Here is a 24,627-nt window from a genome sequence, read left to right on the forward strand (position 1 = left end):
GATCTAGGGTTGTCTTGTGTTCTGGTTTTATTCTTTTTAAAAACACACATCCTCAGTACTGTAATCAATCTGTTCAAGCAAGAACAGGAGCTGGATTTGTTCTTTCTGACGTATAGCTGCTACATTCTTCAATCATTCTGACACTGACAAATTATTTATTTGTGGGGTCTTTATATACCCAACATTTGGGTCCAGTTAGGATTCTTATTCTTTTCCTTCTGGAAAACCAATTATAGAAAGTTACATGTTTCACTTAATTCCAGAAGCTACCTACCATCTATTTGAAATGGCACCTTAGAGAACGGTGAGCAAGCTCACTCCTGGATTCTGTCTACATTAACATATACCATTAGCCAGTCAAACCACTAAAACCTGCAGCACAGCTTCAAGAGCAGTAGCAATTATTTAAACAAAAGCTTACTACTTGTAGCTTAAAACTGCCAAGTCCTGTATAGCTGTTCTATAGCAAAGTCAGAAGACACAGATCAAGTACCTCACTACTCCACACAGTGAGAAACTTCAGGCCGAAGAAAAAGGCTAGTCTTAGAAAGCAAGTAGTATTGCTCCTGTAATTAGCACATTTCCAACAGATGCTTGATAATTTGAGAGCTTTTGCATTATTAGTGGTCTGCTGATAAACTTGACTCATTCAAGCTTTCAGAAGCATTTCTGACGCTACCCACACTAGCACTTGTTCCAGCATCAAATCAGTTCACAAGCAATATCTGACTGTACCTTGCATGGGCTGTCTGTCCACTCCAGGAAGAGCTACCAGAGGTCTGGCAATTAGCAACTAAAATATCCGTCCTGAGAGTCTGTGAAAACACCATTAGTGAGCTATACAAGAAAAGACTGCAGACATCCTACAACTTTGGTTCTCTGCAATATTTATATGGCACCACAGTACAACTCATAGTAGCTGGACTTTGAGCATCACGGAGTTTGATCACCTATCCTGATTTACAATGCACAGGTGTTTTGTTCCTCCTGCAGGTGATATTAACATTGAAATATATTCAAGATACAGGGTTTTGTGGACAGAAACTACCCTGAAATTTTAACGACAAGCTTGTGCTTAAGACTTCAGGAGAAATATTTTAGTGATTTTGATTTGTGTACCGCGTTTCTGTGGATCACCATCTCCCTATCCCTTCACTGTGAAGTCAAACTTTATGCAGAAAATACCCTCCCTCTTTGTTAGTACAAGCATGAAATTTTGCTTTTTAAAGTCTTTAACAGCTTCAAATCAGCTATAAGTAACATTCTTAGGGACTTTTGCTTGCTTTTCACCTTTAGAACCATGAAGATTGGAAAGCAGAAGCATTGTTAAAAGAAAACTTATTTAGCTTATTTGCTTATTAAAGACTGGACTGTTTAAATACACTGCTTCAGATTTCAGAAGGCAGAGAAAGATTAGCAAAACCAGTTACATGAGTAGTATTTGATTTTTATCCTTTCAAGTTCAGTCCTGACCTAAAGGGGCCTCCTTTGTTACTTCTTAAAACAACCAAGTCAGAGGGCGCTCAAACACTGTCTCCCTATTTCAAAGATTTAGGGAACTTTGAGAAAAAGACTGTAGCAGGTCTTCACTTCTAGAACTCACTGTACGTCAATTGTGCAGGTCCAGGCTTACTTTCTATGAAGCATTGAGAAATGGTGAATATTTGTAACCAATTTACACTGCCTTAAACTACTGCAATAGTCTCATTCATCAGGTCAGAAGTTCTATTTTCCTTGTGTTTTGAAAAGTCTACTCCATTTTTATATAGCAGATTTTCTTTTTTTTTTGTCATCATGTGCCTTAGGTCACATAGCTTTTTTAAAAAAAAAAACTTAAGACTTACTGACAAGTTCAAAGTAACAGACATTTTCACCAGCATTTCAAAGTCTAGAAGTCAAGTCCATTATAGTTCATTTAATCCAGACTTGCATCCCTTGAAGAGTGTAAAAAAAAAAAAAACACACAAAACAGGCTACAATGTAAGTTGCAGTACAATAGGAGAGCTATTCCAATAAGAGTTTCTGAACAGAATTTGGGACCACCTTTCCCTCCCACCCCCAACTATTCACATTTAAATTTTACCTCTTTCCATGTTTACATATATTTTGAATAAACAGCTAAAAAGTTGTTGCTCTGTTTTGGCTCAGTGGATCTTCAATGCAGATATTCAAGTATTAAGAAAATGCAGCTGAACAAGGGTATGTGTCCTCATAGTATAGTTTACAGAGAAGCACAATATTGACTAGTCTGCAGTATATTCTACCCCAAATCCCTGAAGAAAACTTTTTAACTTTGGGATCTGTAGCCTGCTTCCAGAGCTGGTGAAGATCATCTACGTGTCCATGAGATGTCATCATTTTGTTATAAATGCAAGGATGATATGGAGCCTTTCCTTCCCCAGAAAAAAATACATGATATTGTGGTACAATTCCCATTTTATTGGCACAGAGACCCATGAAAACATCATCTATATAAAGACTTGTATTGAGAGTCAATGAAGCCTCATATACTTTAGCTGCTACATCATTTGATATTACATATGCAGCTCCTGCTGTGTAGTCAGGATAAGAGGGCCACTGGTACATTTCATATGGAACATAGTATTTGCTACTCTTGTCTCTTACGGGAGGGGATCCGCGATGGACACGACCAATCCAGAGATCTTGAACCCCCATTTGTGCCAGACTTTGGAGATAAGCAACAAGATTTGGCATATGGATAAATATATCATCATCTGCAGACATAATGAACCTGGCGTGAGGACAGTAGGCATTCACCCAGCTAAACTGCAAAAGCAATTTAAGAGTAAGATTGTGAAAAGTATCCAAGAAGTCTTGCTGAATCAAATCACTGTATTTCTGGTCTTCCAGCTGAAGTTCTCTTTGCAGCTGTGTTTGCTGCAGATGATCTGTTGGTCGTCCTAAAGCAAAAAGAGTTTTAATATTGGCATTAAGTTGAGAACGAACATACTTCTCATTACCCCAAGTTTGTCTAATTGCATCCCTCCGATGACGGTTTTCAGGAGAAGTCTTCACAAACAACAGGAGAAGGACATCCTGCTGCTGACATTTCTGTCTGTGGTTGATCAAGTACTGGTAGCTTGACACTCTGTCCAAGTTATCCCTGTTGACAGATAGACTATCATTCACAAAATGGTAGCTATTTATGAGGTATCTGTATGAATAGGACTTCATATGGCTCACAATGTGATTATCAAATGGTCCCCAAAAAATCATGAGACACAGTATGAAGCAAGTGGCAAATATCTGCAAAAAATGGCATTTTCTGACTCTTCTGGGACTAACAAACATTCTGATGCAGTTTCTATAATCCTTATTCTTGTTCAGGATCAGTGTTTTTACAGTGCCTGTGTTTTAGTTTAAGAGCACAGTGTCATCCCTTCAAGATAAGTGTCCTTTGTAAGGCATGTTGTCTTTCATTCAGTATCCTTGTAAAGCCAGCTTTGTTCACAGATTTCACAAGTCATCTTTCTCAAAAAATGTTTTTCTTTGATCGAAACAATGCAGACAGTTTTAAAGGATGAGACTTGCAGATGAGTATTTTCCCTTTGGGGCATCTTGAAGTGAACACTACGGTCCTAAATCGGATCTTCTCACGTGTTTCTTTCCTTCTTGAACATCGATGAATACCTACCAATTGTGAGGTGGGGGGAAGAGGAGAAAAGTTTTAATGAGCTGTTATTAACACATCTCATTTTAGGTTTGGTCATGGAAATGAGTTAACTATTCAGACGCTCCCCATCACCTCCCCAAAACACCGGCAGCAAGTTAGAGGTTGCCAGGGGCCCAGAGCAAGCTCGCGGGAGGCTGGTGAAGGAAAAGGGGAACCTGACACAGAGGCTCAGTTCTGACACAAGAAACTTTCTTAGATAAAACCCACTGCCGTTAACCAACAGATGACAACATTTTATTTCTTTTAAGCTATGAGGGAAGCCACACCCTACAAATGACCGAGTTTACAAGATGTCTTTGGGCGGTCTCTTAAAGAGCGAGACCCACGCAGAGACCTGCATCGGCTCACGGATGTGGGAGCGCTGGGCCACCACAAGAGCCAGAGCTGCCCCACAGGCCTCCCCTCCCTCACAGCCCCGCAGGTGCCCTGCGCTGCCGCCCTCCCCTCACCCCTGCCCCCCCTCGACCAGGCTCTCTGCGAGAAGGGCCCAGAGCTGACTGGGAAGGAGGCAAGCAAGGCAGCCCTGGCTCCCGTCTGGCTGAAGGCCGTGGGGCCGCAGGTTAGGCAGGGCCTCCTGTGCCTCAGCTCCTCGCGCGGCCACCGCCTCGGCCCTGAGGGAAGGCACCACCTCCGTGTCGTCCCCTTGCCCGTATTGATCCTTCCTCCCCCAGCCCTGGTAGCACCGCAACGCACCCCAGGCCACGCAGCCCCAGGGCGGCAGTGCTCTCCTGCCTCGACCCCACGGGCAGGCTTGTTGAAGGGAAGCAGCCGTTTGACTTCCACAGCCAGCCTGAGGTTGGCTGAAAAGTGCTCCAGTGGCACCCGTTACCAAACACGTATCAGCTTAGAACCTCTACTTTTTAGCCGATGGTGCAGACAGGGATTGTTTGCAACCCAAGCTAAGGTCCAGAGGCAGGTTATGCAGCAAGCTACACCAGACAGGACCACAGACAGACTTCAGTCAGACACCCAGCTATGAGAGCTACACCCGTTAAGACCAGACAGCTAACACTGCGGGGCTACCGACTCTGCTACCCACTAGGGTTTTAGTGAAGTAAAGAACCCAAAGCACAAAAAGCCACCCAAGTCCAGCCTTCCTGCCCTGCAGTTTGTAAAATTTAGTTCTTGTAGCCGGAGCTCGCTTTCCTGTCTACCAGACAAGAACAGCCCGAAGGAGCAGCTACCCAATCACAGTGTAAAAACCCACAAACAGAGTGAGCTCTCTGTCAAGCCGGAAACGTAGGACTAGCACCATAAGGAATGGCACCCCACAAGCTAAGCACTTCTTGCATGGAAACACAACCCCTGAAGCAAGAGAACACAAGCTATCACTACTATGTTAGAAGTTATGTGCAACACAAATTTTTGAGAGATTGTTCTACCCATTTGAGGTCTTGCAACTAGATAGCATGATGAGAACGCAACAGACTGTACAGAGATAAGAAAACCTAGAGCAATTTTGTGGTGTAGTTATCTACCACAGGAAGGGGACTGGCTGCTCAAAATGGAAACCGTGCATTGGTGCAGTTGAGGCTTGCAGATTGTCGTACATAACAGAAAAGCTGTATGGGCAGTTTGGTGAATAAAAGTCAGTCAGCGCTTTTTATAGCATCAGTTTAAACCCTTTTTATTTTAGAAACATGAAGTTAAACAATGCATCTCAGAGTTATAAACTCAGCAACTTTACAACAGAACGCTATTGCAAAGCTTATTCTTGTTTCAGATGAAGCACAGAGATGCAGACAAGCTGGAGTGTTACAGAAATCCAGACATTTGATAGCTCCTTTTGGAGGAGTAGGTCTGAAGATACCCACTACTTCCTGAGAGTAAGGCTAAGTTCTGGTTTTCCCCTCTGACCTAGATGCATATTTGTGCTCCTGTCCAAAAATCTGTACTCTACATGAAGTTGGCCAGTTAGCACAAATGCTGCAGCATCATCTCCCCCAATTAAGTTTACAAAGTCTAAAAAGAAAAAAAAGGCTCAGCCTAGATGGTCAGGTTGCCCCCTGCCATCATGATAGCTTAAAAGCAGCTGACTGACTTTTCTGAAAGTAAAGGGAGCATGAAGCCATCTATTTAACCACTTGAAGCAGTTTACCTTGGTAAGCACAGGGATCCTAGTCACTAAATACAACTTTTTTAGATTACACTTGGATAACATGTTTTGCCAACAGTCTGCAACTGCCCATGGTAAAAGGAGACAATAGTCAACACCACAAATACAAAGTTGACAGAGGTCACTGAAGACTAGCAGTGAAACTAACCTACATGACAGTTATTGCTGCTAGGGAAGAATAAAAGCCCCCAGGAAAACAAAACAAAACACAGAAGTCACTGTGGAAAGAGCTTTAATTATGGAGCAGATAGCAGGGGACAAGAGATGTGCATAGACTAAGTTTTCTGCTCCCTAGCACCTCCCTCCTGGAAGTCAGAGATGCTGGGAAGAAAACTTAAGCTTTTCCTTGAAGAAAAAACAAGCCATAAGATCAGCTGGCTAAAGGATGGTACAGTCTAGTCTATCATTTCCTTGATCTAGTTCAGGGAAATTAGATCAACCTTTAGTAGACAGAAGTTGTTCAGAATCCTCCTCAGAAATATACCCCTCAGGTAAAACTTTAAAATGCAATTATAGATGAGCAATACTGATGAAATTTAAGAAGGCCTATACCTAACCCCCCTATCTCCCTCTAAAAAAGCCTGGAGATTTGCACTGAAGATGCCAATGCACAAGTAGAGTCTCTTTCATCGTCAGAGCTTTTTATAGCCCATTTGCAACACCCATCCTTTGGGCTTAGTCATGCTCTCCTTCCCTTAACAGGAGAACAGGTTGAGTCACCACAGGAGCTATTCACTGCCAATTGATTCTCATAATTCTGAGAAAAGAAAAAAAAAACAACACACCAATGTGTTCTCCCTAGCAAGAGGAAACATTGTGGAACAGAGATAAAACCATGTTTGACAGTCATTTTTTTGACCATAATTAAGGTGTTTTGCCTCTTGGTGTGCATTTTCTTACTTGTGGCTTGGAAGCTTTTAGATCCATTCTGAGATTGGAGAGAGACTGGGAGAACCAAGCACCCATACGCAGTTCGTGTAGCTGCCTTCACCTCCAGCAGATTTAAGATTCACAACTGCATGTGGTCTTCCCCCAGTTGCAAGTACTGCAAGCTTTTTTCACCCTGCAGCAATCCTACCTTTCCTAAAGGGGTTTGTTATTTAGCCTTTCAGTATTACCACAAGCATGACTGTCACTTGAATGTAGCAACTGTTTACAATTCTGTATTTTGCATTCAGCATATATTCTGGGATGAAAGTGGAGCTAGCATAGTTTGTTATGCAAACTCGATAGTCTGTAGAGTGAGCACTGTGGAAAAGCAGATCCTTAGGGAGCTACTTTAAATGTCCACAGAAGTCAATATTTGAAAAAAGTCAATATGAAGTTCATTTCAGGACAGAAGTAGAACAGTTTTGGAAAGTCCACTAGGAGAGACAGGTAAGAGACACCCTAAAGAAACACAGGGACACCTCAGACATGAAACAGAGAGACAGACCCTCACAAGAAGATCCATGAAGAGACAACATTCACACAAAAAACACTTCAACAGGGAGATTTTTCCAAGTACCACCACGCTGATGAAAACCTAAACCCAAAGGAGACCAACTAAGACTGCCCAGAGAGAACACCCCACAACTCCCAGCTACAAGTGTTGTCATGTGGTACAGTACAAAGGCTGGGCTTCAATTAATCTGTAATAGATTCAGTATACCACATCCCTGCATAACATGTATATTAGGACAAAGACCACAATGTATAGTTATTTTTCGCTCCTTCTGCCTAGGACAGAAAATAAGTTTAGGTCACAAGTAGCTTTCCCAGGCAATGCAGAATATTCCAGGAAACATTATTTTAAACAGAACCATTTTTTTTACTATCAGCTTGTAGCAACTGTCCCTTTCACATCAACAACTCTTGGATAAAGAAAGTTCAGAAGACTTATGAGAAAAACCACCTCAAACATTACCTAGTTTCAAACAGAAGTCATCTGAAGAGCTGCTGATCTCTATGTCCATGTCTTGTCCTTGGCTGTGCCAAAGAGCCACTTAGTTTAAGGGTGCAGTTCCGTGTGATGGTTGAGCTCAACCAAAAGCTTACTGCTGCCAGTTGGGGACAGCCTTACAATCACTATTCCCCCAACCCTGCCCTCTCATCCTCACCACACAGTCCTTCCAAGGCTTGCAACAGCTCTGGAGCTTATGTAGTTGCTCAACAAGCCAAATTCAGCTCCACCCAACCTCTTCCCCTCAAAAAGCAACCTACTGAAACCCTGAAGGAAGTATAAGAAAATAGTTAATTCAGGTCAAGCTGTATCTAGAGCCTAACCTAAGTTCACAACAGGACTCAAGGGTTGCTTTTGTAGAACCAGATGTAACACACATTGTTTCTAAAGCTTTCAGTCTTTTCAATTCTAAGGCTACTACCAGGCTCTGTGTTACTACAGAAAACTTGAAGCCCTAGGACAGGCTTTTGGTCTAAAGTCAGGATAGTCCTGTCACATGAGCTATTCCAGATCAGCTTGTTTGATAGCAGAGTGGGATGTCCAGGTTAGAAGGCACATTGCAAAGATCCTCCATCCTGCTGGAAGACTTCAGATGTCACACGGACCTAAGCTGCAACACCACTTCTACAGCACTAAAGGAATGTGCCCAACCACAGAGGTGACAGAAGCAGACACGCTGCAGTTAGAGCTGCAGAGACTAAGATTAGCACTGCCTGGATTTAAATTCAGACAGATTTGTCAGGCCTATTGTAACAATGAGAATCCTGAAAAGAGTGGGTTGGATTTTCTTGAAGCTTTCAAGATCTGTTTAGAAAGGAGCTATGGGGTTCAAACACGTTTTGGCGTGTTTGAGAGTTTTGTTTGTTAAGTAGAATTTAAAACTTTTTTGCAATGTTTGGTTGCAAACAGTTGTAATTCCTATGAAAATTGAACTCTTCCATCTCCAGCAGTACTGACTGATGTACTGCTTCCACCAAAAGACTAAAGGAAATCTAGTCAAGTTAGCACATCAAGTCAGTCATCAAAACACAAAATTACATGTTTATCAAGATTTTCCCTTCCGATTGACTAATTAAAGGGTAAGAAAGTATGTGCCTAAGTTAATGGGAGCAAAGCCTGAGCGGACATTGCTGCTTACAGCTTTAGCTACAAGATTACATAACCCAGGTTCCTCTTACCATTTTTCCGTTGCCGACACGTCTTCACAAGTCATGCTGTCTGTCATCTCTACCCTGGCCTATGTCCTCCTTCTTCACTCCCCAGCATTTGAAGAACTTCTTATAAATTAAGAAGTTGCTTTGAAACTAATCTTGGAAGTTCCTCTTACATATGAGCTGTATCACAAAAGAAAACTGAACAGAGACACTGAGCAAGTTATGCCCCTGACACTCCTAGGACTTCCTGCCATAGTGACAGAAGGTCATTTTAAGGAAAAAAGATGCAGGAAGGTATTTAGCTAAGCCTTTCTTCCTACATAGTTTGCAAGCACCAAGGTAAAAAGAAAGCACAAGCACACACCCTGTAAAGAAAATAATTTCAAGTAATGTCAAAACATCCACTGTCACACCTTGTTCTGTACAAAACCGGTGAGAAATGGAAGTCAACTCGGACAGCTATCCTGTAGGAAAATATGGTCACAATGACAATGGTATTAACCAAAAGAAACAGTCTAGTGCTATAAAGATCTATGAAAAGTTTAGAGTCAGGTCGTCGATGTTGCATCAACAAAGAACATTAATGCAGGGATGACTGACAATAGCTTGGAAAATTTTGTTTCAAGAACATTTAACCCATGTTCTGCAATCTCATATGCAGGCTTTGACTGCAAGTTCTTTAGTTGGCCTGCAACTTGCAATCAGGGTACAGTTTCCTGGGATGGTAGCATCAGCATTCTTAGATGCTTTTTGTGCATGCGTTGAGGACTTCTCAGGTTGAACAGACACCTGATTTTCAGAAGGTAGACATCCAACACCTTCTAAAACATCAACTCCTTAAATGATTCTGAAGTTGCTCAGTCAAGAGCAATTCCCTTGTTAAAAAAAAATGGCAGTGAAGTACAGCACTTCCTCCAGGGGAGCTTTGTATCAGCAATAACTACAGCAACATGTAGAAAAATGAGACATCGAAAGCTGTGACCACTTGCTGCTTCTTATTGATGTGTTACACTTAAAAGTGCTGAGGCAATCTCTGAAGTGTTCGTTGGCAGAGAAATTCAAAGGATGGCAAAGTATGAGATGGCAATTGAGTAAAGCATTTAACTCCTTCAGTGCTGGAAGCAGAAACAGGTTGTAAATGCTTACCACTGCCAGGAAACAGCTAACTGCCAGTAGAGATTTAGTTTCTACAAAGGTTTTGCGCTTGCTCTAATTATTGGGTGGAAAGGAAGAGAGTGATTTCTTCAGTTTCCCCTAAAATGGAGCAGCAAGCTTCCCAGCTGCTACAAGCAAATCTAAATGGAGACATCTGCCAGAATGGACAGACCTGCCTTCTTAAATCGCTTTCATCAGGATCAGTTCCCTGAAACAGCTCCTGTGCAGATAGCAGGTGAGGAGCAGAACCACATCTTTCAAGCGCCAGTCTACATTTAGACTGCAATTTTCAGTTGTTTTAACCTGCTATATCTACTGGATGCTCTTCCCCGTACAAGCTAGAAGGGAGGACTGCATTTTCCAGAATGAAAGCCTCCAAAATATGAGTCATTTAGTTCAAGGGATTTTGCACAAAATGCACAAGCACAAACATGAAATTCTTTGCTTTGTGTGCAGCAGATTGGGTAAAAAGAGCCAGTTCTTTGTACTGACAGTAAGGATAATATTCTGAAGTTTCAGAGTCTGGCAGTGACACGATTGAGGCTGCATGCCTTCATTCTCTGAGACAAGTGACCAAGTACTTAACTTCATGCACGCAAGTCAGAAGTCTAAGACTCAGCTACAAAGGCCTGTTTTACAACCCATCACATCTGTGTTGGCAGATGCCAGTGATGTGCTCTAATGCTATACTGAACAGCAGTCTGCATTTATGTAAGTTCACTTTTACAGTGCCAGTATTTAAAGACATGCCAGATTGGTACACATTCCTTCCAACTCCCATGTACCAAGGCAAAAATATGCAGCAAAGGGGCAGGGCACATTAACTGCAGCTGTTGATGTTACCCCCTCCGGTGGATGGCAGAGCTTAAGTATCAAAACCATTTGTACAGCACTAGTCTTTCTGCTTCAGAGTGAGACTTCAGTCAGCACTTTTTATAGCCTCTAGAAAGCACACACACACCCTTTTTATAGTAGATAATTTCTGTTCGTATTTGGAACCTTATCTGGAAGCTTCTGTATAAGCGGTGTAAAGCATTTTCTAGTGACTATTTATCACTTAGTCTCAGAATATTATAAATACACCTTGCCGGCAAAAGTGGGTGAGGACCACGAAAGGCATTACAAAAAGGACTAGCTTGCCACTGCTTTCTATCCCACGTTAGAGTATTCATCTCTCTGCAAAAGTGTGTTTCAGACAACCTTGCAAGAAGGACATCCCATTACACATGGCAAGCTTTGAGCTGAAGGTTGACTGAAACTGAAGGCTGAAGATTCCCCATACTAGAGAAAGCAATTGTGAAATATCAATCAGTTAAGGATCCAGTCCAAAGCACAACACTGGAAGACAAAAGAATGCAAATTCTCTAGTTCCACATTAATGCTGAATCCCTGGTTTATAGCATGTTAAAGTTGAAGAGCTACAACATCACAGCCCCATCTAATGACTAATTCCTTCTGCTGCCTGTTTTCAGTAAGCCCATTCAAATACTTATTTGCAGTTAGATCCAGAGATGTTATTTCCTGCCTATTTTCCCCACAAACCTAAGGTGATTTCTGTTCCAGTCTACAGGCCATACCTGAAAATCAAGCTGAACAACTATCTGAAGCAGACTTTTTCCATGCTAGCTGCCAAACTAAGAGGAAGTCAAATTTAAGACTAACACAACTAATTGCAGGATGACTAGTTTAAGCTGCCTTTCTATGGGGCCTCACTTTGAAACTTTTTTTTTTGCCTAGTAAGAATACTTTCAAAAAAATATAAGTTAGAAAGTGTAAGGACTTATTTAAACAGAAGGCTAACACTGGTGTACCATGGCCATTTCTAAACCATGCTAGACATTACTATCCTAGTTCCATGTTTTAAGTTTTGCATTCCAGATTAAATACTCTCTCATCTGCTCTCCAGTCTATCCCTCTTCCTCAGGCAATACTCTAGCCTATGATCCCAATTCAGCATCAAACTCCAGATGGGTCTCCCATTTTGCAGCAAGAGTTTACAATCAAAATTTGGATGTTACGTGTGTCACTAACATGTGGACACTAAGGCAGAAAGACAGACAAACGAGAAGTTCAATTTATAGATTAGAATGCAGGGGTTTTTTGTGCCAAAGTATTGGCGTTTTGTTTGTTTGGTTTGGGTTTTCTTTTTTAAAATCTTTTTTTCTTGCAGTTAGACCAATGATGATAAAACATGTAGGAATTTAGAAAGTCAAGTCACCCCTTCATCAAATCTTTTGCTCCAGTGGTTATGTTCCCAAACCTACACAGAGAGCCCTGGGAGACAAGTCTGCAGGTTTACTTGTCTACCTGCAAACCACATACACAAGGAAGCTGGACTGCAGACCACCTGTGCTGGTTTGCATCCTAAGAGTACTGGTCAGTAAGAACCAACATAATTTTTGTTAAGAATTCTTCCAGTTAGATGACCCCAGCCATGCAGTCAGGAACATAGCCTGTTTTTCAGTTCTTCAGATGTGTTATAGCAATCAAGGAGCAAATCAGGTCCCAATCCTATGCACAGAGATACTAGACAGTACAGACTAATTTTCTCTGTTGCCAAGGAAAGTACCCAGGTCTTCAGTTTCAAGGCCATGCTTTCCCCGCCACATATAACACAGTCAGCAAGCACAAGGTCTAATGCTAGACCAAATCCACCATGCACAGAGATGTACCTCAAACAAAGCACACACCTATATATAAAAGTCTCCTAGTAATTTAAGATAGTCCTCTTAAAGCAACTATAGGATCAGCCTAGAACAGAAGCAGCTCTATGGAGAAAAACAAGACTTCTATCATCTCTAAGAAAGCATCTGCATATATAATTAAATTTAAAAGATGAGCTTTCTGCTGAGTGAGAAATCATGAGGAAGAGAACCTCTTTAAGATAACCCCACAATGGCTTATCACCTCCTCAAATGTAGTGGAGCTGCCATTACCACAACAATTCAAAGCCCTCCTCTTGAGATCACCAAGAGCAAATATTGCTTAAGCCACTTCAGCTTTTCTTACACCCACAGATCTACAAGCACTTAAGAACAGATAGTCATTGCACACTCTATTCCCTTGTCCCTTAACAGAATCATGCCTTGTTCATTCTCACCCCCTCCTGTCACTGCTATACATAGCTGCCAGCAACTCTTAAGCTGAGAAATGTTGTATTCTACTCGAGGCTGAGGGAAGAGGAGGAGAGTTATTAATGACCCTGTCTCCTTCTTGGATAATCTCATCTACTGGGATGTCTTCTTTTATTGATACATTAATTTCCTATCTATTGAATCAAGCAAGCAGCCTATCTGACCACATAGTCTCTTCTTATTTAGCATTTGTACTTCAGTTATTTTCTTAACAGATTAATTCCCATTTGGGGTAGTTCTGCACTAATTTGCTAAAACTGTTTCAACACATGCAAATGCAGTGTAAAAGTGAAGTGTGTATATATATATACACACACACACTCTTTCTATAGAAGCATGAAATCCTAGTCATTCAAGATACACCAACAGAAGTTAAAGAACTTACATTTTTAATGAATTTAAAATTAGTTACATAAACAGCACCTTGAATTCAATTAAAGAGTCACCCTAACTTTAGACAAATCATTATCTAGAAATAGCGAATGCACCAGACTGTCCATTTCTCTTAAGTTTTAACTTCCAGACTGCAATTCTAAAAGCATTCACAGTCTTCACTGGCCCAAGAAAGCCCCAAGTAAAGTTGAAACTGAATAAACATGCTAGAAGCATTATGTTAAGAGGTACATGTAGCTTGAGGAAAGCCTATCAAACAAACACATATCATAGAATCATAGAATGGTTTGGGTTGGAAGGAACCTTAAAGATCACCTAGCTCCAACCTCCCTGCCATGAGCAGGGCCACTTTCCACTAGACTAGGTTGCTCCAAGCCCCATCCAACCTGGCCTTGAACACTTCAAGGGATGGGGCATCCACAACTTCTCTGGGCAACCTGCTCCAGTGTCTCACCACCTTCATCATAAAAAAAACTTCTTCCTTATGTCCAATCTAAATCTACCCTTTTTCAGTTTAAAGCCATTACCCCTTATCACTACCTGCCCTTGTAAAAAGTCCCTCTCCAGCTTTCTTGTAGGTCCCCTTCAGGTACTGGAAGGCTGCTATAAGGTCTCCCCAGAGCCTTCTCTTCTCCAGGCCGAACAACCCCAACTCTCTCAGCTTGTCTTCACAGGAGAGGTGCTCCAGCCCTCTGATCATCTTCATGGCCTTCCTCTGGACTCACTCCAACAGGTCCACGTCCTTCTTATGTTGGGGGCCCCAGAGCTGAACACAGTATTCCAGGTGGGATCTCACAAGAGTGGAGTAGAGGGGGAAAATCCCCTCCCTCGACCTGCTGGTCACGCTTCTTTTGATGCGGCCCAGGATACGGTTGGCTTTCTGGGCTGCAAGTGCACACTGCCAGGTCATGTTGAGCTTCTCATCAACCAACACCCCCAAGTCCTTCTCCTCAGGGCTGCTCTCAGTCCACACTCTGCCCAGCCTGTATTTGTGCTTGGGATTGCCCCAAACCATGTGCAGGACCTTGTACTTGGCCTTGTTGAACTTCATGAGATTTGCACAGGCCCACCTCTCAAGCCTGTCAAGGTCCCTCTGGATGGCATCCCTTACCTCCAGCATGTTGACCACACCACAGAGCTTGGTGTCGTCAGCAAACTTGCTGAGGATGCACTCAATCCCACTGTCCATGTCACCGACAAAGGTGTTATACAGCACCAGTCCCAATACCGACCCCTGAGGAACGCCACTCGTCACTGGTCTCCACTTGGACATCGAGCCATTGACCGCAACTCTTTGCATGCGACCATCCAGCCAATTCCTTATCCACAAAGTGGTCCATCCGTCAAATCCATGTCTCTCCAATTTAGAGACGAGGATGTCATGCAGGCCAGTGTCAAATGTTTTGCACAAGTCCAGGTAGATGACATCAGTTGCTCTTCCCTTATCCACCAATACTGTAACCCCATCGTAGAAGGCCACCAAATTTGTCAGGCATGATTTGCCCTTAGTGAAGCCATGTTGGCCATCACCAATCACCTCCTTATTTTCCATATGCCTTAGCATAGTTTTCAGAAGGACCTGCTCCATGATCTTGCTGGGCACAGAAGTGAGACTGCCTGGCCTGTAGTTCCCCAGGTCTTCCTTTTTTCCCCCTTTTTAAAAATGGGGGTTATGCTTCCCCTTTTCCAGTCAGTGGGAACCTCACCAGACTGCCATGACCTCTCAAATATGATGGATCATGGCTTAGCAACTTCATCCACCAGTTCTCTCAGGACCCATGGATGCATCTCATCAGGTCCCATGGACTTGTGCACCTTCAGGTTACTTAGGTGGTCTCAAACATGATATTCTCTTACAGTGGGTAGTTCTTCATTCTCCTGGTCCCTACCTTTGCCTTCTGCATCTTGGGCGGCGTGGCTTGAGCACTTGCCAGTGAAGAGAGGCAAAAAAGTCATTGACTACCTCTGCCTTCTCCATATCCCGGGTAACCAGGTCTCCCATTTCCTTCCGGAGAGGGCCTACATTTTCCCTCGTCTTCCTTTTATCCCTGACATACCTATAGAAGCTTTTCTTGTTGCCCTGACATCCCTGGCCAGATTTAATTCTATCAGGGCTTTAGCTTTCCTAACCTGATCCCTGGCTGCTCAGACAATTTCTCTGTATTCCTCCCAGGCTACCTGTCCTTGCTTCCACCCTCTGTAGGCTTCCTTTTTGTCTTTGAGTTTATCCAGGAGCTCCATGTTCATCCATGCAGGCCTGGTGTTTTTGCCTGACTTCCTCTTTGTTGGGATGCATTGCTCCTGAGCTTGAGGAAGTGATCCTTGAATATTAACCAGCTTTCTTGGGCCCCTCTTCCCTCCCCAGGGCTTTATCCCATGGTACTCTACTAAGCAGATCCCTGAAGAGGCCAAAGTCTGCTCTCCTGAAGTCCAGGGTAGTAAGCTTGCTGTGCGCCCTCCTCAGTGTCCTAAGGATCTTGAACTCCACCATTTCATGGTCACTCCAGCTAAGGCTGCCCTTGAGGCTCACATTCCCCACCAGCCCCTCCTTGTTGGTGAGAACAAGGTCCAGCATAGCACCTCTCCTCGTTGGCTCCTCTATCACTTGGAGAAGGAAGTTATCATTGATGTACTCCAGGAACCTCCCAGATTGCTTATGCCCTGCTGTGTTGTCCCTCCAACAGGTATCAGGGTGGTTGAAGTCCTCCATGAGGACCAGGGCTTGTGAACATGAGGCTGCTCTTATCTATAGAGGGCCTCATCTGCTCGGTCTTCCTGGTTGGGTGGCCTGTAGCAGACCCCCACTATAATGTCACCTGTCCCTGCCCTCCCTTTAATCCTGACCCATAAGCTCTTGGTCAGCTCCTCATCCATCCCCAGGTGGAGCTCCATACACTCCAGCTGGTCACTGACATAAAGGGCAACACCCCCTCCTCGTCTCCCCTGCCTGTCCTTCCTAAGGAGCCTGTATCCTTCCATTCCAATACTCCAGTCATAGGAGCCATCCCACCACATCTCCATGATGCCAATAAGGTCATAGCCCCACAGGCATGCGCACATCTAACTCCTCTTGCTTATTCCCCATGCTACATGCATTTGCATAGAGGCATTTAAGTTAGGCCCCCGATGAAGCTAACTTACTGGCTGGAATTCCTTTGTGCTGCTCTTCAGGTGCTCTCCTGCTGACCTCCTTCTCCAGGCTCTGGACATCTATTGCTGGCACTGGCATCAAACTGGTAGGAGTGGGATGGATTATGGTTCCCCTACCCCGGCAACTTTAGTTTAAAGTCCTCTTCACCAGCTTGGCAAGACTATGACCAAAGATACTCATCTGATGCATATCATCAGATGTTTGGATGATATCATCCAAACCTGTTAGGTTCATGCTCTCCAATCAAGAGCTATCTATATCAAAAGATAGCCGCTTCTTGGGGAGTGGTTGTCAGTTTGGGGAGAGTGTTAAGGAAAACAGCAAAGAAAGTTCTGTTAAAGCTAAGTGTACTGGAAGAGCTGGCCACCGAAAAGGACTAGAGAGGACAATGTTTTCTGCATTTGCAACAACAGCTGCTGACAGAATTCACCACTGTTTTAATACTTCCGTGAGATCTGGATTCATAATGGCTAGCTGACCTTTTCCCTTAGTTCAGTAGTGAAATGTTAAGCTAAGGTCTATTTCAATTATTTTATATGGCTACATAAGTTTCAAGGCTTTAATGTAGTTTTCACATTTTGAATAGTTTTCAAGACAGTTAAATATTTCACATCAAAACCTGTTGATTCTTTGCAAATTTTAAAATACAGAGGGCTCCTACATACCTGTTGTGGGCCTCCATGTTTGTTTCAAGCAAGCCAGAAAGGCATAAACATCTCAGATTTTATGATAAAGTGGATTGAGAACTACCTCAGCATATACAAAGCAACTGCAGATTGGCTGGAATAATAGCAGTTCAAGGCTTTGTTTAAGCCTGTCTGCAAACTGGGTGGGATGAATTCCATTAATCCTCTCCTACTTCTGTGGGAATTAAGTAGAATTTTGGCCTTTTATACAGCCTTCTCTGCAATTGAACAGGAGACACTCATCTGCTTTTTTTGTTATGAAATATGGGGAGCAGGAACAGCACAGGCTCATGGTAGAAAAGTGAAGAGAACCAACACCCCCCACATGCACTTATGAGAAACGTGACAATACAGTAAGCTGCAGCCACTTAAGAACAGCATCCTGCAGCTTCTAGCTTACCACAGTTGAAGAAACCTCCCTGAGAACTGCTAACAAGTCACTGGCTATAACAAGCCACAGAACAGAGGACTAAACAAAGAATTCCTCAGGCCTAGCTTCAAGATTCAAATCAGATAAGAAAAGTCAAACAAAGGAGCTGCAAAACACTCCCAACATGTTTAATAAGCAGTGAGATTTCTCTAAGACTTCAGTCTTTGTCAATTAAATGGAGGAACTCGTGCATTTGCATTTAACCAGAAGTACTTGTCTCACTTAAGAGAAATGGATAATAGGTCACACTATTTAATAACATCAAAAGCCAGTAAAAATAATAGTTTGATATATATAAAAATATGTGTCTGTTGTATGTACGTGGGTATATATACATACACACTTCCATGCAAGACTAATGTAAGGCCAAGAACATAACTGAACTACACAGAGCACTAGCAAACACACAGCACCAGAGTAAGAACTGCTATGAGGACAGGAACAGAATTAAGTAGAAACGACAAATGGAATTCATTGGGAGACAGACTACAAAACGCCAGACTGTGGACTCTAGAAGGAAGCTACAAAGATGGGAGCAGAAGCTTATAAGACAGGGATGACTTAAGGCAGAAGGAAAAACAAAGACATCCATTAAAGCAGCCTGATCATTCTAGAAAGTTGAGCTTTGAAAACAATGCAATAGAAAGTCAGCACTTGTCATTACCACAGGACTTTACTCAGGTCTTGGGGACAAAGCAGCCAGAACTTCAGAAGAGAATTAGTCATTAAGTATGGTCCCTTTGCCGCTCCTATTACCCACTATAAGGGCTTCCTTATAGTGAATGTAGTGAATAAATATTTTATTGGAAATTCAGAAAAGTTTCAAGAAGAGTTGCGAAAGCACTTTGTCTAGTCTTAACAATAAAACACATGGATTACACACCCCAGTTATGTATACAGTGCAAAGTGAAAGACTCATTTTCCTTTAAGTTAACCAAGTCAAGTAGAATAAAACCCATCCATCCTCAGTCTGTTTCATACTCCATGGAAAAACACAACTAACTGGCTGGTGGAGAGGGGCTGCAGTGGTGTACGATGAATAGCAGTTTAAAGAACAAGAAAACCTGCCCTAAGACAAAAGGCCAGTTTACGTCAATCAGCACAAGCCTCTTCAGGTCTTAGCAGAAATGAAACTGGAAGAAACAAAAGTTGCAGGATGCAGCAGAAGAAGAAATGCGAGTAGAAAGTGACTTAACTGGGCCAGCAGTAAGTTTGATTTGAAGCAACTTTCCTCACCTCTAAATACAGAGGACTAGCTAAAATCCCTTCCTTTGCCGATATGTCCCAAAGCAGCTCCAACAATATGATCTGTGTTGACAAAAGGAGTTCTTTATTTCAAAGTTGCTGCACCTGAGTTGGTGAGGTTGAGTTCCTGCACCTGAAAGGTGACAGTGTACCTTCAGAGCATGGCAGCATTCCTGGGAGTTCTGAGTGACCAAACACTTTTTATTCAAGTTTAAGACTACATCTAGCAATCTGGAGATGGTACCAGACAGTCAAGCTTCACCTCATAAAACTGGTTTGCAGCAAGCAAACTTGCTCTGCGCTACAAGGCAGAAACTCCTACAGTCCCTGGTCTTCGCAATATGTAGACATACATCCCTCTTCAACAATCCTTCAAACTAAGTTGCTTTTGCTTACAACAACATTCCCTTCTTTCGAGGTCATCTGTCCACTGGTGGTTTAAGCAGTCTTGGGATCTGTTAGATTTTCTGAGCTATTTGGCATGTAGCAGCATCATCTCCAAGCCACAATTCCGTCTAATTTGAAGATCAGAATACGCAGCCACCCAAGCAACAGGTAAACTTCAGGACTGATACAGGTTCATTCTAAAAAGTTGCAATTCCAAAGCAAAGGGGTTGTTTCATCACCCTATTTCCATACATTGACTATAGAATTTAAGTCAAATGTCATCTATAAAGATCCTTCCATAGTATTCCCCCTGCTTGCTGCCAAGGGTAAATGTCCTATTTGCAAAACTTATGAAAGGGGAAAAACCTCTCAAGTGTCCATGACTATTATTTCAGTCCTTGAAGACTCAGGAATGCACAGATCTCAGTTCAGGATCTGGACCACAATTTCCCAAATGTTGCAAAGATTCCAAATACACAATGTCTCCTGTATCAGTAGAAAATCCTGCTGTCACTTCCGGCCAACCTGACAGAGGTGGACCATGCTGCTTTCCACTGGAATTTAAAGATTAGTTATTACTAAGGTCTGCTGAATAATCAGATAGCCTCACTCGAGATGTGCATATCCTAGGATGCTGAGGAAGGTAACTATATTAAACTCTGCAAGTTTAGGAATGGAAGAACTAGTGGTGCACTGCTAATCCATCACTTTCTGGTTCCCTCCACCACTTTCTGCCAGTTCCAAGGCCCAGCAGACCCACTGCAGCAACAGCAAAACCACAGCAAGTTTTCCCAACAACAAAAACCCCTCAGTACTTCTGTAGTTTTAGTAAGCGCCATCTTCAAGTTAAAGGATTACCCAGACAATTCTTCAGGCATAGACTGATAACCATGGGAGATGAGGCAACACTTAGTACATCCTAGATGCCGTAACAGTGTAGGTGCAGAATAACACCAAACACACAAGCCACTGGCATTTCAAATGATAAGCAACGACTTGCAGGGTTTTCCACATGCTTCTCCCTAATCTGTAGGTGAATTACCATTCCTAGCTTCAGTACTCACTACTCCAGCTTGGCCAGATGTCAGAGAGACTGTCCCGACTACTGCTTTGAGCAGCATGAGCAACTAGTTTGTTTCTCAGTAATTTAGGATCTTAGAGAAAGCAGAAAGTGATATAGTTTTGATTCACTCAATGGAAGAGAGCTAGTAAGCAGAAAAAGAAAACCAAAACCTTACCAGTGAAAAAGTGCGCATTTTCACTGAGATGCTACATTTCTGTGTATCACAGATGGTGGGCTTCTATGAAACTAGTTCTGTGCAGAACAACCAGTAACTCCCATAATACCAGAGCAACACCCAGCTCTATGTGACAGTCCAACCTTCTGGAATACTGCTAGAATATTCCACGGCTGTTGTTATCAACAATGATTTAATGTCTCCTGCCCTGCTCAACAAGGGGGAAAAAAAAAAGCTGGCATTTATCCTGTCTTAGAATACAACTATTCTCCCTTTTTAAAAATAATCTGTCCCTTTGCTAACCCCATCCTTTTCCCTTTCCAACTACTGGAGAAATGCAAGAATTGGGGAGGAGAAGTGAGAACAAGACAGCATCATACACAATAGATTTCAACAGCTGCACTAGTAGTTTCAACACTCCTGCTAAGAGATCCTCGGCAGTCACTAGATAAGGATGCTGCAGTACAAGAAAGCAGCACATACCGAGTTCTCCACTGCTTTGTGTAGCCAGAATAGAATTACAGGCTTTTTTATCATTGACTTGCACTTAGTTTAGTTGCTTACATTGGGGTAAAGCCAGTCTCTCATCTCTAGAGAGACTCCAAGAACTTGCTCCGAAGCAGTTAAAGCTACTTCTCCTAAAAAGCTCAGATGTTTCCTACGGTCCCCACAGCGAGAGTGAGCCCATGCGACTCCCCCTTTTCTCCGGCCCCCGCCGCCCCCGCCGAGCCCGGGGCTCCCCCCGCGCGCCCCACACCCGCCTCCCAGCGCGGCCCCGGGAGCATCCCAACCTCTCCCAAAAACCTTTGAAACCCAAGAGGCTCGAAGACACTCGGAAGCTCGCACTGGCGCGGGCTGGAGGTCCCCCCCACCGTCTCCGCGGTGTTTCCGCCGATTGTTGCCGCCGCCGCGCCTCACCCAGCGGCTGCGGAGGGGCCTGCCGGCACCCCCGCGAACCCCGAAATGAGCGCAAATCGATCGTCAGCTTCCACACCGCCCCGCCTTCCCCCCTCCCCAGCCCCCGGGGCATCCGCGGAGCCCCGGGAGCGGCCTGGGAGGGGGAAAAGGGCAGAGGCGAAGGGGGAGAGAGAACAGCCTTCAGCCATGCGGCTGCGGGCGCCCCTTCGGGGGAACAAAGGAGGGAGCCGGCCCGGCCCTTCCTCTCGCACACCTCCCGCCGGCGGCCGGGCACGCCCGTCCGCCGGCTCCAGCCCACACAGTTTGAAAGTCCGCAGCCAGGCCAAGAGCACAGACACAAAAAAGAGGTTTTTTTAGGCTTTGCTTAGCGCAAACGCGCTTTTTGAAAGCGTTCAGTATCTCCCCCTTTCGCCTAATGCGTTTTCTCAAGCCGATATTTCCTACGGAGTCCCCAAAATAGTTTGGGAGAGGGCTGCTCCTGCCGAGCGGCAGGGCGGCCGGCAGCCTCCGTGCCTGCTTCCACCGGGAGAGGAACTCCCGGCGCTAATTAGGGCACTAACGAGGCCAGGGCGGGAGGGTTGCCCCAACGCTTTCGGGGGTGCGTCCCCGTGTTGCAACCCAGGGCTGAGCGGAGAAACTCCGAGCCGGATTTGCGAGTTTCTTGGGTGGGAACAGTTGAGGAAAGAAAAAAAAAACACCAAACCACTTTTCCTGTAGCAAAAAAAATAATTTGGAGAAATAGGAACCCGGGAGGGGCCGCCGGAACAAGGGGCGGGAGGAAACAGCACCGCTTTGAATGGGTTATTTCATCGCACTGCTCGAGTGGCTGCGAGTTTTCCCTCCGCGGCTCAGGGGACGAGAAAGACCCTCAAAGGGCCACAAAAATTTTTTTCTGAGGCTTTTCTGCCTTTTTTTTTTTTTTAAAGAATATAATCGACTGCCAGACAACGATCAGAGATTTGGGAGGAATCTGCTAGAAGGCTACACAAAACAGACATTAAAACTGCACCGAAGTTTGGGTCTCGTTTATCACAGAAATTTGAAATCCCAAACTCCCACCTAACCCTTCTTTTAAGACAGGAGCAAGGCAACCGCGTAGAGTTAATGGATGCGGTCTGTAGCAGAAACCTTTTAAACAAAGCAGTTGGAAAACTTGTTTGTCCAAAGCATGGAACCGCAGTTCCCAGAAACGCGGAGAAGTGAGACACCCTCCTCCCCTGAACAGGCCAGCTCTTACAATCCCTAAAGCCAGACAGAGAAGAAAAAAAGCATTTAAGAAAACAGAATATTTTCGCTAATTTTAATTACCCAACTACTCGCTCTACACATAAATGAGGAACAAACAAGCCGGCTGCTCTTTGCAAGCGAACAAACTTAGAAAGCGGGGGGGGAGGGGGGAGGACGGGGACGGGACGGCACCCAGCACAGATTCAGGTATCTCACCAACACAACTGGACAGCGAGCTGCTTGCTCCTCCGCTTCCTTCCTCGGGGAAGAGGGATCGCCCCGGCGCGGCCGCCCGGCCGCCCAGCCCGCACTCGGGCCGCCTCATTCACTGGCAGCATATAGGATCCCTCGGCCCGGGGAGCCAATCGGCTCCGCCTCTCCTCCCCCTCCGCCGAGCCCGGCCGGCTCCCCGGGCTCGGCCCCGGCTTCCCGAGCTCTTCTCAGACGTCCCGCTGTTTATAAACACCCTGCCCGCCTGCGGCACTCTGCGCATTTGCGATTATCCGTACTCCCGCTGTGCCAGGTTGATGCAATTTTATTTTTTCCTCTTCCTCTTCCTCTTCCTCTTTCCTGAGGAGGTGGTGAGGGTGAGACTGCAGTGTGCTATGTGGGGAAACAGTGTCTTGCAATGACGCTCAAAGTGCTAACAGTAATGTTTCTTGGAAGTTCAAAGTTGCTTATGTCTTAAAAAAATCTTAGGAGACACGATAGGAAGTTTAGCTAATTGCTGCTCTAAGTCTCCGAGGTGCTAAATAACACCTTATTGTTGGGTAGTTAGTTTGTAGGTCACAATGAAACTTGTTTATTTCACTTTCTCGTTGGAAATCTTCAGAGGAGGAAAGAAGAGTGGGGTTTAGGGTTTTTTTCTCTTCTGCCTCCCCCACAATTAGTGACTTATTTGCATCATCTTAAGGGGAATGCCCGATGCATTGAAGAACATCAATAATATCAGTTTCTGTGGTTGGTAGACTGAGACAGAAGTATTTAAAAAACAAACTAAGGTAAATGCTATGAATGTGCCTTCTTTAAATACACTTTTGCAGAACTTTTGTAAAGAGAAAAACTAGGTTAAAAAAAAAAGCTCATTCAACTTAAGTTGAAAAGCGACTATAATGCTGTGCCTTGTATGGTTTATTGGAAACCTGGGATTTCTTACTGAATATAAATATCAAATGCAAGCCCATTCCATTCTTTCACATGACTGTGATTGATCTGAATCATTCCTGACCTCATCATTGACTTCATAGAAATTTAACTATTGCATATCATGACAATTAGTGTCTGTTTGTCACTTTACAGCCATAAATCTGACATCTTTGGGAGGTGAGGAATTGTTTTCTTTTTACACACAAGAGAGAAAATCAGAGATAGGAATACTGTTGTCAAGGGCACCCAGCAAAAGTAGAGCAAGAGTAAAACCTGAGCACTTAACAATCCCACGGAAGGATGTGTTGCTTTGTAATACAGGTTTTGTTTGGGGAAACTTCAAGGCCTAAGGAGTTTTTCACTTGATGTCTCCTTTCTCCTGTTGTATGTCTTAATATGGCTAAACACTTTATAGCAGCCTTCCCAGATTTCTCTTCGTCTGTTTGATTCTGCAGTAAGACAAAATAGAATTCTTTACAATTGGCAGTTCACCCTAGCAGGAAAAGTTTGTAGATTGTTGTGTAAATTTGGCGTGTTATCTAAGCAGTGTTTAAATAACAGTAGAAATAACGTTATAAACAAAGCATCATTCATTTTTCTTACCAAAACGA

General features: G+C 43.7%; 2 protein-coding genes across 3 annotated transcripts in view; one reads left to right on the plus strand and one right to left on the minus strand.

Annotated features, from left to right (window-relative positions):
• The window catches only part of MCF2L2 (MCF.2 cell line derived transforming sequence-like 2), a 162,400-nt gene that overhangs the window by 70,650 nt on the left and 67,123 nt on the right, over positions 1-24,627 (plus strand). The gene's annotated exons all lie outside the window — the stretch shown is intronic.
• Positions 1,789-23,200, minus strand: B3GNT5 (UDP-GlcNAc:betaGal beta-1,3-N-acetylglucosaminyltransferase 5). Its single transcript, XM_075157296.1, has 2 exons — positions 23,087-23,200; positions 1,789-3,651 (listed from the first exon to the last, which is right to left on the minus strand). Exon 2 carries the CDS (start codon positions 3,310-3,312, stop codon positions 2,176-2,178), a length of 1,137 nt encoding a protein of 378 aa, XP_075013397.1. The 5' UTR covers positions 3,313-3,651; positions 23,087-23,200; the 3' UTR covers positions 1,789-2,175.

The sequence above is a fragment of the Calonectris borealis genome, chromosome 9 (assembly GCF_964195595.1).
Source record: "Calonectris borealis chromosome 9, bCalBor7.hap1.2, whole genome shotgun sequence".
In the NCBI taxonomy this organism is placed as follows: Eukaryota; Metazoa; Chordata; class Aves; order Procellariiformes; family Procellariidae; genus Calonectris; species Calonectris borealis.